The sequence below is a fragment of the Glycine max genome, chromosome 11 (genome assembly GCF_000004515.6).
Source record: "Glycine max cultivar Williams 82 chromosome 11, Glycine_max_v4.0, whole genome shotgun sequence".
Taxonomy (NCBI): Eukaryota; Viridiplantae; Streptophyta; class Magnoliopsida; order Fabales; family Fabaceae; genus Glycine; species Glycine max.
This window is the reverse complement of record NC_038247.2, coordinates 1,965,762-1,981,119: the sequence shown is the minus strand read 5'-3', so window position 1 is coordinate 1,981,119 and position 15,358 is coordinate 1,965,762. Positions and strand designations below refer to the sequence as shown.

Here is a 15,358-nt window from a genome sequence, read left to right as displayed (position 1 = left end):
AAATTAAAATCATAAATATAAACAAGTTTGGAGATTAAAAACATAATTAATTTTTTTTATTTCATGAAATTTTTAATCTTAATTTTTAACGAACTTTTAATAATCATTCATATCTTCGAAATATTTTTAAAAATATATAATCATCACAGTAATTCAATTACCGAGATATTTTACAAATAATACCACATAAAATATAAAGCTTTAAATCGCACCATGGCGTAATAGAATAAAGAAAAATTATAAATCTTCCAAAATCATATTTTAATTAATCATCTTATTTCTCTTTTAAAGATTAAAAGCGTTTTATTTTCTAGATATGTGTGTCAAAGAAAAAATATTTTATCTTTTTTTATTTAATAGTAATACTTTATAATATAAGATAGCAAAAAGATTAGTCAAAAGAGATAATATATCCCAACATAATCTATTTTCAACTGTCATGAATAACGCATTAATGAAAGGAATCAAAAGGGAAAGTGATAAACTGAGTTAATATCCCTAATCTTGTGTGTGGTTCATTGCAAGAGATGCGGACGAAAATAGAAGACAGAGGGGTCCGGGTCCGGGTCCGGGTCCGGGTCCGGGTCCGGAATATTATATATAGCGTAGGCGCCATTGATAGGTTTTCCCGCGAAAAGTATGTATTTCCCGGCAAAATTCTGAGAGCTTTTTTTGGATTTCAAGAGAAAGGAATTTGGTTTGGCTATCATGGACGAATCATTCACTCCAATGTCGTCTTTTCAACATGACCACGTCCAACGATTGATAAAGTCGAACCGCTACAAGTCACCTTCCAAAACAATCTACTCCAACAGGTTCATTCCTAGCAGATCCGGTTCCAATTTTGATTTCTTCAATCTACCTCCGTCGTCCTCGTCAGAGGACAGTTGCAGTTGCAGTCCCTACAGCACCGCGCTGCGAAGTGCCTTGTTCGGACCAGACACTCCCGATAAATTTGAAAGCCCTAATATATTCCGTTACAAAACGGAGACTCGAAAGTCCTTGTATTCTCTCTCACCCACCCCCTTTACTTTCCAGGATGACCTTCTCCCTGGTTATGACCACAATCAAAAACCTCCTAAGCGTCCTCGCAAGATTCCTCCTTCGTCTTTTAAGGTTTTTCTCTTCCTATTTTGGGTTATATTGTTTTGGGTTTGTGGATATTATGTATAATTTCAGTGTTGTGGTGTTAGGTTTTGGACGCCCCTGCCCTGCAAGACGATTTTTATCTGAATCTCGTGGATTGGTCCTCCAACAATGTCTTGGCTGTGGCTCTGGAGACCTCTGTTTATTTGTGGAATGCTTCTAGCAGCAAGGTTTATAACCTTTTTTTTTCTAATGTTTTTCTTCTATGAAAATCTTGTACATTTCACATTGACTAATGATATGGTCAAAATAGTGTATATAAGTAGGGACAACCATAGCTTTTGGAGTTAACTTAAGGGTAAACCCAAATTCTAAGGTGACATTAGAGTCTATTGCAATGATTGTTAATTATTGGATTGCCCTCAAATGTCTAGTCTTGCAAATTTTACATTCAATATGTATTGCATATTTTACTCTCTCCTTAGTCAATGATATCATTTGGGATGTTCTGTTTCATTGATTGAATTGTTTATCTTTTTGGGGGGTTATAGGTTATTTGACGATGTGCTTGTGATGTAACTGTAAATTGAAAAATTCTCTCTCGTGAGTCATTCTGTTTTAATATGCAACATGCGTTGCAGGTAACTAAATTATGTGATTTGGGGATTGACAACTCAGTTTGTTCGGTTGGCTGGGCTCCACTTGGTACCTACCTGGCTGTTGGATCAAACAGTGGTAAAGTCCAGGTACGAGTTCATGTGCCAAACCTATCTCTTGCAATATTAACTACAGTTAGTTATCTCTTGTCAGTTATTTTTGGTTTTAGTAGTTTTATGACACCGTAGCTTTTGAGGATGTTTTGCTGGTATCTTTCCTCTTTCATGACAGTACTTGTGCCCTCTGCAGTGAGTCTTCCATACTTAGCTGTGTACTATTATTCTCAAAGAAGCAAAGGCATGCGTTTTTTACACCTTAGGGATTAGGGAAGGTCTGTGTACCAATCACATTATTTAGCATACACCTAAGACCAACACCAAAACCGTTAAGAATCCTAGATGTGGTTTGTTTTTCCAATAGCAATGTATTTTTGGTAAGCATGCCATTAGTAAAGAAGACGAAAATTGGTGGATTGTAGGAACCATTTTTTAATTTTAAACGATGAAATTCTGTATTTTATTTTGTTGGGGTCTTAGGGAAAATATTTTCAAGGAATTAATATGAACTTGCTAAAGTGGATGGGAAGCCATGGGAAAATAGCTATGAAGGTAGCCAATTTGCTGATAGACATCTTGTATGTCAACTAAGCCTTGTCAGGGAGCTATATTGGTGTACAAATGCATTCATGGGGAACATCTCACTCCATTTATCTGTGTCCAACATGTATCGCACACTTTGCTTGTGTTGGACACTTTCACGACACGTGTTAACACTAACACCACCTTAATTGCTTTCTGCTCAATTGTTATTGTCTAAATGTGTTTTGTAACTTTGTCACATACTAGGCCAATTGTAGGCATGCTTTTAATATATTTATGGTTTTTTAGCGTCTAAATGTTTTTTGTGACTTTGTCGCTTACTCAACCAATTGTAGGCATATTTTTAATATATTTATGGTGTTTTCATGTGTGTGTGCTTCAAATATCCCTGTATCTATAATTTTTAACATATACATCTATGTCATGTTGTATCTTGTGTTTGTTGCCTATATCTATGGCTCAGCTGTCTGTACATTCTTGATTATTACACATCCAAACAGCAATAAAACATGCCCTTAACTTTTGTGACACGTGCTAATACTGACACCTTTATACAGTATTCTTATTAACAAAATGATAATTTTAATGTTTTCTGCTTGTTTGCTAGCTTCTAAATGTGTTTTGTGACTTTGTCGCACACTAGCCCAATTTTAGACATATTTTGATATATTTATGATGCTTTCATGTGTGTGTGCTTCACATATCCCTGCATATAATTTTGTATCTTGTGTTTTTTGTCTGTACATTCTTGATTAACCAAACACGCGATAAGATGGGTCCTTTTCTTTTCCGTTTTATTGACCGAAGCACCCAATTAATCGGGTACAAAGCTCGAATTGATGAAATTATGATGAGACCAAATTATTACTAATTGTTGACGAAGGGATTGCTTTCAAATATATGTCATGTAATTCATATTTCAAGTTTGATTTTTATTATGCTAATATTAGATGTTACAATTCATGGAATAAACCAATTTTTGAATACAATTGATGTGATTAAAATTAAAGTTGAATACAATTAATGCAATTAAAATTAAATAATAGAGTAGAACTCTCCCAAAGATAGGTTGGTAAGAAGGGACTATAAACACTCTGGTCTTCTTTTGACCAGCTTCACGGGCAGTGTGAAGTGTTATCTTTTACTTCTACTTTCTTTTTCTTGTCTTGTGTTGTTGAGTATTTTTTTGCATCACATCCTTTAAACTTGCTCAATTCCTTTTAGTATTTTTTATACAATTGATAATGCTTTGGTTGCTGCTGACCAGCATAATTTGACCCATGCCTCTTAATCATTCTTTATGTAGATTTGGGATGTATCTCAAGGCAAGTCAATAAGAACTATGGAGGGTCATCGTTTACGTGTTGGAGCTTTGGCCTGGAGTTCTTCTCTTTTGTCTTCTGGTGGCCGGGATAAAAGTATTTATCAACGAGATATTCGTGCACAGGAGGATTTCATCAGTAAACTGTCTGGACACAAGTCAGAGGTTAGTTTTTTTATTTTGCGCTAGCATACAGTACATGGAATTCAGCATATTTATTTATTAATTTCTTTTTTCTCTCTTCTTCTTCATAGGTCTGTGGACTGAAGTGGTCTTGTGATAACCGTGAGCTAGCATCCGGAGGAAATGACAACAGGGTATGCAATGCAATTGCAACATCCTCTTGAACTGCCCCACTAACCATTACTTCTTTAGTCTTTACTTCTTGGCATGAGGGTCTATTAATTGTTTTTGTTTGTTTGCAGTTGCTTGTTTGGAATCAAAAGTCAACCCAGCCCGTCCTGAAGTTCTGTGAGCATACAGCAGCTGTTAAAGCTATTGCGTGGTCTCCTCATGTAAGTGGACTTCTTGCATCTGGAGGAGGAACTGCGGACCGAAACATTCGATTTTGGAATACAACCACAAACACACAGTTAAACTGTATCGACACTGGTAGTCAGGTATTCACCTTGGTTTAATTTTTTCGATCAAATGTTATTTGATGGCTCTATGAAAAAATTGAATTTATTTGTCACAATTCATGTCCTCTGTTGAAGGGTAATATGTTACGTCAGATAAAGCATGATAGTACAGCAAACTGCCAAGCATACTCAGATCATGCTCAATGGAAAATGAGATGAATAAATTATCAGAATTAAATTTAAGAATGATGAGTAGTTATACAGAAAGTAATATCAGTTTAGTGTTCCATGAAATCATGGATCGCTATCACTAAATTTAAATGTTACTTCTAGTGGTCATTCGACATTCATACCAACGATCGTTAGATTATTCAAGCTTCTTTTGGTTTTATAAATTACTTTTAGAATCCGCGGATTTGTCTTCAAGGGCTTTTATCTCTCTTTTCTCTTTTTGATAACAAATAACATGATTTTCTTCATGTTTGACTTTGACAGGTTTGTAACCTTGTTTGGTCTAAAAATGTGAATGAACTTGTAAGCACACATGGTTACTCCCAGAACCAGATAATAGTTTGGAAATACCCCACCATGTCAAAGGTACACACAAGATATGCTGTTAACGAAATAGATGTACAGTTTTTTAGAATTAATTTTAACATGTTTTACCATTAATTTTTATTCTTTTGATGCAGCTAGCAACTCTTACAGGCCATACTTACAGAGTTCTTTATCTTGCCATATCTCCTGATGGACAGGTTTTTTGCCTATTACTCTTTCTATGATTCATATGATGAGTAGTTTATTACGGATATTTTTCTCTATTTTTTTATTTTTATGTTATTTTCCTTATGTTGATGACTTTTACTCAATTGTTTTAGACTATCGTCAGTGGGGCTGGAGACGAAACTCTTAGGTTTTGGGATGTATTCCCTTTGCAGAAATCACGGGTAATTATTCATTAAACTCATGTTTGATGTTGTTGCCATGAGATAGGTCATCTAAAGATTTTAGATATATTTTGAAGGGACTATAATCTTATTCGTTTTATTATTTATTTACACACTGAATATTGATATGTGGCCGTGACTATGGTGCAGAATACCGAGAGTGAAATTGGTGCATCTTTTGGGAGAACTATCATTAGATGACTCTAGCTGACATATTTCTTGACAGCCGCACAAGTGGCTAAAGAAATTTCAGAACAGCTAGAAGACGGTGGAGATTTTTTTTTTTGTGTATGTAAAAGAAAAGCATCGGCGTGGTCTGTTTTTTCTAACTGGGGAAGTTCGTGGATGCTATGATTTACAATATAGCTGCCAACAATGGAAATCCACGCCTTTCACCTGTTTTTTTAATTGAACTTTGATATGTACATGTTGAGGGAGTCGAGGCATTTTTGGTTTTCTCCCATTGTTCTTTCCAGTTAACGCGACTTGCGTTATATTTGAATAATTTGCCTGTAACAACGGAATAGTGTTTGTATATAAATACTTTCTTGAGATGGTGTTAATTTATAAGGGTAAGTTTGGTGTCCCCTCAAATTAAGGTAAAAATTTTAGAGATGAATTCTACATGAACTTGTGTTTGATCTGTACGTGTTGAGAAATAGGTTTCTACTAAAGTTAGAATTCTTGAACAGCTAAAGTAAATTTTTCACTCCTTTTTAAAGGATACCAAATTGTGTTTCTACTCAAGTGTATCTCATTCTAATGTGAGTAGTTGTCTACTAAAGTTAGAATTTACAATACCTAAGGCGTTGCTGTTTATTGATTTCAATTTTGTTCTTCTAAATTTGTTTTAAGCATTTGGATAAAGTACTTGAAAAAAAATAGAGAACGAGGATAAATAAATGTCATCTAGATTCTAACTTTTTTGTTTTGTTTTTAACATGTTTATTTTAAAATAATTTTTAGAACTTAAAAAGAGAAATCGATTGATAATTAAGCTGAAATTGTTTTACAAAATAGTATTTAAAACAAAAAAAAATCAAACAAACCTTAAATAAAGCTTGAAACTCTAGATCTGCAAAAGTCCCAGATTTACCCATTGATTTGTGGACTATCATATTCATATGGTTTTTTTTAATGCGTCATATTCATATGGTGGTAAGCGTATGGTTAAATCTTAGTGAGTGATACGTGATAAGATTGATAAATCCACAGCTGATATATGACAAAAAAATCCTGAATTCGTCCCAACTTCGATACGTGATCTGTTTTAATGAGTATGATTATGGGTAGAGGCGTTATTTGAAATTTTTAAGCAGAGATATCTAACTATCATTGTACTAGTCACTGCTACATACTTTTTTACAATTTTTTGTAAAAATGATGTTTTTCTCTCATTTTATTACTTATTACTTTTTCTGTTTTCAAATATAAAAAATTTCAAATAATTTTAATTTATTTAATGTTATTATCTATAAAATATTCTTCTTTTAATAGAGAGGTTAGTTTTAATGACTTTTTCTTATTCTTAATATCAAATTTTAATCAAGGATAAGTTTTAAAAAAAATATTTTATGATTAAAATTGATATAATTAAATATGGTTAATTATTTTTCTTATTATTTAGTGGGTATTTTATTTTGTTAGTATTACTTGTACATCAACAAAGTTTAACTTAGTCACTGACGCTATTTTTCTCATTGACACTCGACCACTTAATGACTTTACGTGTTAAAACTTTTATTCAGAGGAAAAACCATGGGGATCCAAGGCTAATTTGTTGCTTATTGATCAGCCCGTAAAGTGTGGTAAGCACCTGTTAGGATGTAAGAAATATCCTTGTAGATTCCTTATCGCTCCTTGGTAATTCACCTTTGATTGGATTGAGGGTGAATTAATTGAAGTGTAAGTGTGTGCATGCTAACCTGAACAATTACAAGGAACTAAATGCCGTTCTCTATATTGAAATCTGAATTCTCTGAAGCAGAAGCTCAGCAGTCAGCAGGGAACAGTGCAATGAAACAAACAAACTGAAATTCATGTGCTGGCTTTGTGTATAGTAAGTCCTATGGACGACGGATTATGAGGCTCTTATTGACAGTTGAAATTCAAAACCACTTTTTTTTTTTTTTTCGTGTTGTGTACTATGGCAACAATAAAATTTGAACTTAGAATCTAATGTAAACTATTAAAATTTGTCATTAGACCGATCCTGATAGGTGGTTAAAGTACTCTTCTAATACTACACTGTGAATTGAAGGTGAAACTAAATTTTGAATTACTAGTTACTGAAAAGTGGCTACTGCCCCTCACTCAAGTGTCAAGTGTGGGCATCAGCAATATGAGGACATCATTCGACCGTGTCTTATGTAAACCATTATTGGTGAGGCAAGAGTGGTCTTGACTCTTCATTGCTTCAAGGAATGAGACTTTTGCTAATGTCACAACTAAAACGTGCTGTTTAATACTTACCTACCACACACTTGAAGAACTAGCTAGTCCAGTGGTTTGGTCATTGGTGTTGAGCCCTGTAATTCTGTCTGCCCAATAATATTGGCACTTTGCCTCTCCCAGAACAGAACAACCGAATACGATAAAAGAATAGAAAAGCAAACAAAATAGAATGAGAAATTCGATCCAATCCAATCCAAGAATAATATCCTCTGCTTCAACCAACCAAACCGCCTTAATAGGCTATGCCGATAGATAAACTGTGTTAGTTAAACAGAGATTAACATGAACTTGTGTCAGCTAAACTGGCTCTGTGATTTTTGCAGTTGCAGTGGGAAAAGAAAAAAAAATCGCTACTTGATTTGCTGGTTGATATTGGAATTCCTCAACGCGGTTGAAACGTGGTTCTTTTAGTTGGAGCAAGTGTTTTTGCACGGAAACACTCGTAAGTGTGAATTTGTCCATATTCCTCTAGATAGCAAAAGCATAATCTGGGTAGCCACATATATACACCGATTGAAACGATAATATCCGCATCTATCTATACATTTAACAATAACCAATAATATGCTATCAATTTTGTGGTAAGCACAAGTGTTTACACTGCAGGACTGCACATTTCAATTCATTGTCTTTGCTTAGCGAGTGGCAGTGCCCATTGAAGTCTCTCAACCGACCTACAAATTTATCCTTCACCATGATGCCATACCAATTTTAAAATAACGTGTGAATTTGAATTAGCTTATTTAGTATTCCAAATAATTTTATAATCAAATTTTATTGAGAAAGAAAGCTGTCATTTTTTGTTAAAAAAAACTAATCATAACTAAACACATACATATTTTCTTATTTTCTTTAATTAGCATATTGTCAAGGCTGATTATATAAATTTGTTCCTAATTAAACAACTTAACAAATACTATTTTAATAAGAACTTATTTATTCTAAAAATGGAACTTGAGAGCTTATGTCAAAATTGTTTAATTCAATAAATTTATTCTCATAAGTTTCATCATAAACCTAAGTAAAAAAAACCTTATAAATTATTTTATGACGATAATTAAATAGCTTTAAACTTCAACTTAACTGTTTAATTATAAAATAAAATATAATTGTGTTATATAAGTTTTTCTAAACGTCCTTACTTGATAGAAAAATATTTCAGTCATCTACAATGTTATATATATATATATATATATATATATATATATATATATATATATATATATATATCACTCGCCTTACAATTTTACATTAGCCGTGTTCTTGATGAAGTCAATCCATGCACTCATTTCTTGGTCAAGTCAGGAACTAATAATGAGACTATCTCATCTCATCTCTGAATGCGAGGCAGGGGCTTTTGTGTGTTTCTACTTTATAGTCTTAAGAACACACCCCTTAGTTCAATTTCTTTTTCTTTTATTCAAGATAACTGATTTTATATTTTTAAACCGGAAAAAAATATAATATTTCATTTAGGTAGATAAATATGTAGGAAAAAAAATAACTTGCAAAATAACGTTATTGTACATTGTTTTGGCCTTTTCTTCCTTGTTGGTTACTATCATCACCAGCATTTTTGAATGTTGTCTTCCACGGCAGAATAGCATCTTAATTCAAACATCTCAATCTTAAATTTAAATATTTTAAACTTAGCGTGTCTAACATTTGTCGTTGTCCTTTTTCAACCAAGTTTTCTCGACTTAAAATCTCTAAAAATTATAACGCAAAAGAAACAACGAAACTGAGAAAACAATATTACAACCACGAAATTCCACTCCTTACAAAAATCTGTTTAATTCTTTGAAATAACCATGCATACAGACATATTATACATGAACTAATTTAATTTCTTACGAAAGAAAAATCATAACAAAGAAAGTAAAGAAAAATATATAAAAAAAAAAAAATTGCAAATACGAGCTTCCTTATTTACATTGAAATGGGTTTCGAATATTTAATTTGTATACAGGGAATTTGCCAATTTGGCAGCATCCCCGTAACTGTGAATTGTAGTAGTTTGGCTGTTTATAGATTTTGTTGGGTCCCAATCCCATCACAAGGTTCGTAATGGCGGCTGGGAACTTGTTTAGACCACTGAATAGGGCTCAACGTAAGCGGTGGAAAGCAACATTGGCATTCTTCTTGGCATGGCTGTGGAATTGCCAACCCCTCCTCCTGGACCCCACCTGTGGGTGCTGACGCTTCCTTCAGTGGGCCCCAACATTCCACCTTGTTGAATTCTGGAATGTTTGAGTGAAAGTAGACCCAAACCAAGGCATCTTGCAATTCTGGGTAGCTGTTGAATAGGTTTTCATCGCCGTGAACGACGGCCTTCAACACCTAATTTACACACGCAATAGGAAACATGTTGCGTTTAATTTTTCATTCATTGACCAGTCAGTGAAACAAACCATAATTTGATGCTTGCAAGCAAAAGTAGCTTACCACTGGTAGCTCCTTGCAGAAGATGAAGTATCTTAACCTTGCTAATATATCCAAGAGAAAATGACCTCCACTAATGTGGCAGTGAACGTGCAGAGACATCCTTCCCTTCACCTTTTTCCACTGTGCCACCACTTCGTCCCTTTGAAATCTGTTGTACCACCCCTGCAGCTGCAATTCAATTCCCATGTTCATTCCTTAAATCATATGACAACTTCGCTCCTTAATTATGTCTTTTGCAAAAACCCAAAAAAACACAATTTGGGTTTATGGAACAACTTCTAAACCATGATTTTACCCAAATTCAAGTTCAAATACAACTTTATTATGAGTCACTAAAATATATCATAATTGGTAAACAAACACAATTTACACTTTCCAATTTTAGGTTGGGAGGTTACAAATCATAAGTCAAACACACAGTTTGGACTTAAAAAGATTCATTTTCTACCGGATTGGAGTGTTGGGCAATCCGATCCTATTTCCCCTCTCTCGTAGTGGGTGTTTCGTATCAGATTATGCAAAATAATCACTTTTTTGTTTTATTTTAATTTTTTCAAACAACTGAAAATAAAATAAAATAAGACTATTTCTCCAGAATAAATTCAATGAATTCAACCAAACACCCATCTAACATGTTAATTTGGTCGGCAGTATGATTCACATGTTACCATCTATTATGAGTTCCTACCCTTTTGGCCCAAAAAATGTTCTCTTACACCGCAAGAATGTAAGATACCCTGATTTCCTCTGTTTTGTGACAAAATTTGCATCCTCTCCTCCACCAATTTTTTTTCTTAACAACGATTCCGAAAGAATAGGAAAACAAAATTGAAAGATCAAAACCACATACCTGAGAATTATTTATGGTTTGAGAGATTGCCAAGGTGAGCTTAGCGGTTATATCACTATGGGTTAGCGTATAAGTCCTTGGGAGATTTCCTGGGTGTTTATTTTCGTCCACTCCTAAGAACAAAACCTTCAGTTTTGAGGCTTCAAATATGGCTGGCCCGAACAACCTTGCAACCTGATCAATTCCAAACAAACCCATGAGACAAACACAACAACAATAAATGTTGATAAAAAATAAAAAAAAAAACTCAGAAGAAAAGAAAAGAAACACATACAGGAACCATTGCTTTGTTCTTCTTCCCGACCCGTCTTCCACAGTAGGGAAAAAGAGAATTGTGGTGCGGAGAAAGCGAAGGCTTGTTAAGCTTAGAAGGGAGCACAGGAACAGTTGTGAGAGTACACATGTTCCTGTTGTTCCAATCTTTGAGGACTGAAATTCAAAGATCAAACAGTACCTTGATGAAGGAAAGGCTTTAATATTTATTTAGCTTTTATTCAAGTACTGGAGGAGTGTGGGGGAGCTATAGGTTTTGCTTGAGGAGAATAGAATCTACTTTAGCCTTTGCTTGTGAGCTTCAACAATGAAAATAAGAAAACTGTATTATAGTTCGGAGGAGTGTTTAGATGCGTGTAGTAATGTGTGTGTGACTTTTGGCCAAAAGATTGCGGTTGCTTTAAGTCGTAGCCTTGGTTGTGTTGTGATTGCTACAATTTTATTTATTTATTTTTGGATACTTTCGCTTGTAATGGTGGCTCCGCCTCTTATAGACACGTTTTTATGCTTTGCGCTACCCACGTGGTTTGGTTTCCCCAATTGGCGGTACACCAAATTTCCGGGTATACCAGACTTTTTTGGTTTTATTTTCCTTTCAAGAACAAGAACAAGGAAGGGATAAAAATCTCCTTTGTAGAGTGCAGTTTTGTAATCAACAATTAATTGATTTCAGTATTATTAAATTTAATCTCTTTAACTAAAGTATCATATTTTGAATTTTATACATAAAAAAAATGTAATTACAACAAAAAGAAACAAAAAAAAAAGTGGAGCTTAACAACTTGAAAATCAAATGATAATTCATTTAGATTTCTTTTCGTACACGTTTCTTTTGTGGTTATTATTACGTGTTATATTATTACTAACTATGAATTATTTTTAAGACTCTCAAAAATGGCAGCTACTGTCTTCTTGTCTTCCTCAAAAATTTACTATGGGTAGAAAGGTGATTGCGAGTTTGCAGCAAATAATGCATTTTTCATCATAGTAGTTTACTTTATTCTACAATTTTGACTACATTCAAACCTTACATTTTTTTATTTGTCACTAAAAAATATTACAAAAATTTTAATAATTAGTAGTGTCATGGAAATATCCCTCTTAAACAGCTACATCTATTTGGAAAATAATTTTCTCAAGTACCCTTTTTTGCACAGTTTAGAAGAAAGTCATTACGTATCTTGGAGATTCGGGAGAGTGTGCTGATTCTTTTAATGATGGCCAAATAAGTTCTGCAAAGGATAAAGATATTTGCAATTTAATGTTCAAGTCAAAATAAAATAAAGTAAATAATACCTTGAAATGATTATGTTTAAGATTTTTATTTTTATACTTTATTCTCCTCGTCCTTAATCCTTAATTACAAGTGTAAATGATCTACTGAATTTTCATTGGAGCGTATACTATTTCAGAACAAGGGCTATATTTAACATGTGGCTTTTCGAATTCAAAAGAAAAACATAAGGCTTTTCTTTAAAGAAAAATAGATCGGTTGGTCGGGGCCTTTGTTGTGCATTATTATTATGCCATTCACGGGTTCTAAAGAAATTATATGGTATTGGTAGGTAATCACAAAACTAATTCATAGGCCATTGAAATATTGTTAAAAATAATTTCTTATTTGTTTTTCTTTTGGTACGACAGTTGGATTATTTGTTTAAACTTAAAAAAAAACAATTTTATTTATAAGTTTTAAATTTTAAATTTCAATTTTTTTTTAATTTATAAAAAAGTATTAAAATATATTTTGAGTTTTTCTTTTAAATTTCATAATTATTATAATTTTGGATGTATATTTTTATTCTTTAGAAGTATTTCTTCATAATACAAAAAAAAAACAGATGCTAAATATTTTATTTTGAGTTTTTAATTTTTTTTTATACTTTCTTTTGGATACTTTTTATGTGATTTATTAGAATCTATTGAAAATCATTTGGTAGGTTTTGTTTCTCAATTAATATTTCTTTTTCCTGATTTATATTAAATAAGAAATAAAGTCTATCAAAATGATTGATTTTTAATAAATTATAATCAATCATAAAGAATATAGAGAGAATGTGACTTATACTCTTCTAATTTTAATGTGGAAGTGCTGGGTGTGAGATTTCAGCACATGTAATAATTGTTTTAAAATTCAAAACATTTTGGAACGATAAGAAATGTCAAGAATTAATCTGTTGTTTCTTATGTAAAATTCACTAGAATTTTTAATTTAGATGTATGCAAACAGGCGCTCTTGATGATTTTTCAAATGTGGGCTTGGTTTATGCAATTTTATTATTTATGGCCATTGATTAAAATTTATTAAAAATCATTAATTTTGTAGATTTTATTTCTTAATGTTTCTTTTTCTTGATTTATATTAAATGAGAAACAAAATTTATCAAAATTAATAATTTTCAATAAACTTTAATTAATCACAAAGAATATAAAAAAAAAAAATTATCACTAGCATTTCTCTTCCCATTATAAATGAGAATGAAGTTTTCGAAATGCAATAGAAAACACAGGAAATAATACGACAGCGAAGGAAACAACAATCCAAAAGTTATCACCCACTTTAGGGTCATGTTCATTTTCCCGAGCCCTAACCCGATATCCTTGTATTACTAAAGTTGGACTGGGCTTTTGTATGTTAGAGAGATATAAACTCAACCTGGCAAAGCTGAACAAGAGGACGTTGCTACCGCGCACCCAGAAAAATTGCTGATACACCCAGTAATTGTGCACAATTTCTATTTTGCCCTTCCATAAAACTGATGAATTGCGCAATCCATCAGTTTTATGAAAGGGCAAAATGGAAATTGCGCACAATTACTGGGTGTACCGGCAATTTTGCTGGTTGCGCATAGCAACACCCTGAACAAGTTTGGGACGACCGTTGCCATAAATGGGTGAACTTGGCAGCTGGATCCAGGATGGGCTCTGTCCTCCAAAGTTACCATTAAATGGTAGGTCCAACAAATTCATTTCCCCCGTACTCGTAGAGTACCTGTTTTTATGTTGGGACATGCTAGGTGCACCCAGCAACATTGCTGGTGCACCCAGCAATTAAGTGAATGGGCAAAATTGCCCCTGTTAAAAAAAATAATTATTTTTTCGGAAGAAGGTTCTTCCGATAGAAAATTTTCACGAAGAACTTCTTCCGGATGAACAAATTGTTCTACCGGAAGAACCTTCTTCCGGAAGCTTCCGGAAGAAGGTTCTTCCGGTAGAATACAAATTGTTCTTCCGGAAGAAGGTTTTTCCGGAAAGCTTCCGGAAGAAGGTTCTTCCGGAAAGTTTTCGGAAAAAAGGTTCTTTTGATAGAGCACAAATTGTTCTTCCGGAAGAAGGTTCTTCCGGAAAAAAGTTCTTTCGGAAAGTTTCCGGAAGAAGGTTCTTCCGGAAGAACACAAATTGTTCTTCCGGAAGAACCTTCTTCCGGAAGAAGAAATTATCTTTTTTAATGCAAGGGCAATTTTGCCCATTCACCTAATTGCTGGGTGCACCAGCAATGTTGCTGGGTGCACCTAGCATGTCCCTTTTATGTTTTCTGAATTGTAAAAAACCCACATCTGAACCTAACCGAGTCTATTCCAATCAATTCGTAATATCTTCAAAGTAGGATAATAACAGTTTATATATATTTTTTTTGTGGTTCGTTTCTACTCATTTTAATTTATCACGTTGAGAAAATAAAATGATGCGGATTCTCTCCCTTTATTTCCCGATACGCGAAGATTTTCCGGTAAAAAAATGAGAAAGTTTACGTGAAGGTTTTATTACGAGTGGAACAATTATATATTTGTACAAAATTGATGAATTGTAACGCATAGCATTGGGTAATCCCTCCTATTAGTAAGTAAAAGATAACTATCTAAATTCACTAGAATTTAACATTTCTTTGGGTTATGGTTCGCAAAAGCAAAACGACACTTCTACAAGTTTTGCCCATTTGCCCGTTAATCCATTGTAGTATATACAGTTTTTTATATGTATTTCTACATATTATATTTGCATTATTTTATTTGAGAGCAACTTATGATTTTATTTTTTGTTGAACATTTTAATAAACTTTATTAAAACTCATGCAGATGTAGAGACGACCTTCACTTATATTTATTTATACATTTCTGAATCACGAATTATGTGTCATGGTAACT

The 15,358-nt window shown here is 33.3% G+C and overlaps 2 protein-coding genes across 2 annotated transcripts; one reads left to right on the top strand and one right to left on the bottom strand.

Moving 5' to 3' along the window:
• Positions 1–592: 592 nt before the first annotated feature.
• On the top strand, positions 593–5,743 carry LOC100797791 (protein FIZZY-RELATED 2). The gene is made up of 10 exons (XM_003538666.5): positions 593–1,116; positions 1,194–1,316; positions 1,728–1,832; positions 3,649–3,828; positions 3,918–3,980; positions 4,089–4,283; positions 4,740–4,841; positions 4,937–4,999; positions 5,123–5,191; positions 5,342–5,743. Exons 1-10 carry the CDS (start codon positions 709–711, stop codon positions 5,390–5,392), a joined length of 1,359 nt encoding a protein of 452 aa, XP_003538714.1. The 5' UTR covers positions 593–708; the 3' UTR covers positions 5,393–5,743.
• Positions 5,744–9,423: 3,680 nt separating this feature from the next.
• SGR1 (senescence-inducible chloroplast stay-green protein 1) lies at positions 9,424–11,586 on the bottom strand. Its single transcript, NM_001251428.2, has 4 exons — positions 11,215–11,586; positions 10,941–11,114; positions 10,091–10,258; positions 9,424–9,985 (listed from the first exon to the last, which is right to left on the bottom strand). Exons 1-4 carry the CDS (start codon positions 11,341–11,343, stop codon positions 9,671–9,673), a joined length of 786 nt encoding a protein of 261 aa, NP_001238357.1. The 5' UTR covers positions 11,344–11,586; the 3' UTR covers positions 9,424–9,670.
• Positions 11,587–15,358: the final 3,772 nt, after the last annotated feature.

Coding starts and splice junctions, on each gene's coding strand:
- LOC100797791 (XM_003538666.5), top strand. CDS start 709: ATGGACGAATCATTCACTCCAATGTCGTCTTTTCAACATGACCACGTC. Junction 1,833..3,648: donor CAAACAGTGGTAAAGTCCAG/GTACGAGTTCAT, acceptor TTCTTTATGTAG/ATTTGGGATGTATCTCAAGG. Junction 4,842..4,936: donor AATACCCCACCATGTCAAAG/GTACACACAAGA, acceptor CTTTTGATGCAG/CTAGCAACTCTTACAGGCCA.
- SGR1 (NM_001251428.2), bottom strand. CDS start 11,343: ATGTGTACTCTCACAACTGTTCCTGTGCTCCCTTCTAAGCTTAACAAG. Junction 11,115..11,214: donor AGAACAAAGCAATGGTTCCT/GTATGTGTTTCT, acceptor GGAATTGATCAG/GTTGCAAGGTTGTTCGGGCC. Junction 9,986..10,090: donor TCTGCAAGGAGCTACCAGTG/GTAAGCTACTTT, acceptor TGTGTAAATTAG/GTGTTGAAGGCCGTCGTTCA.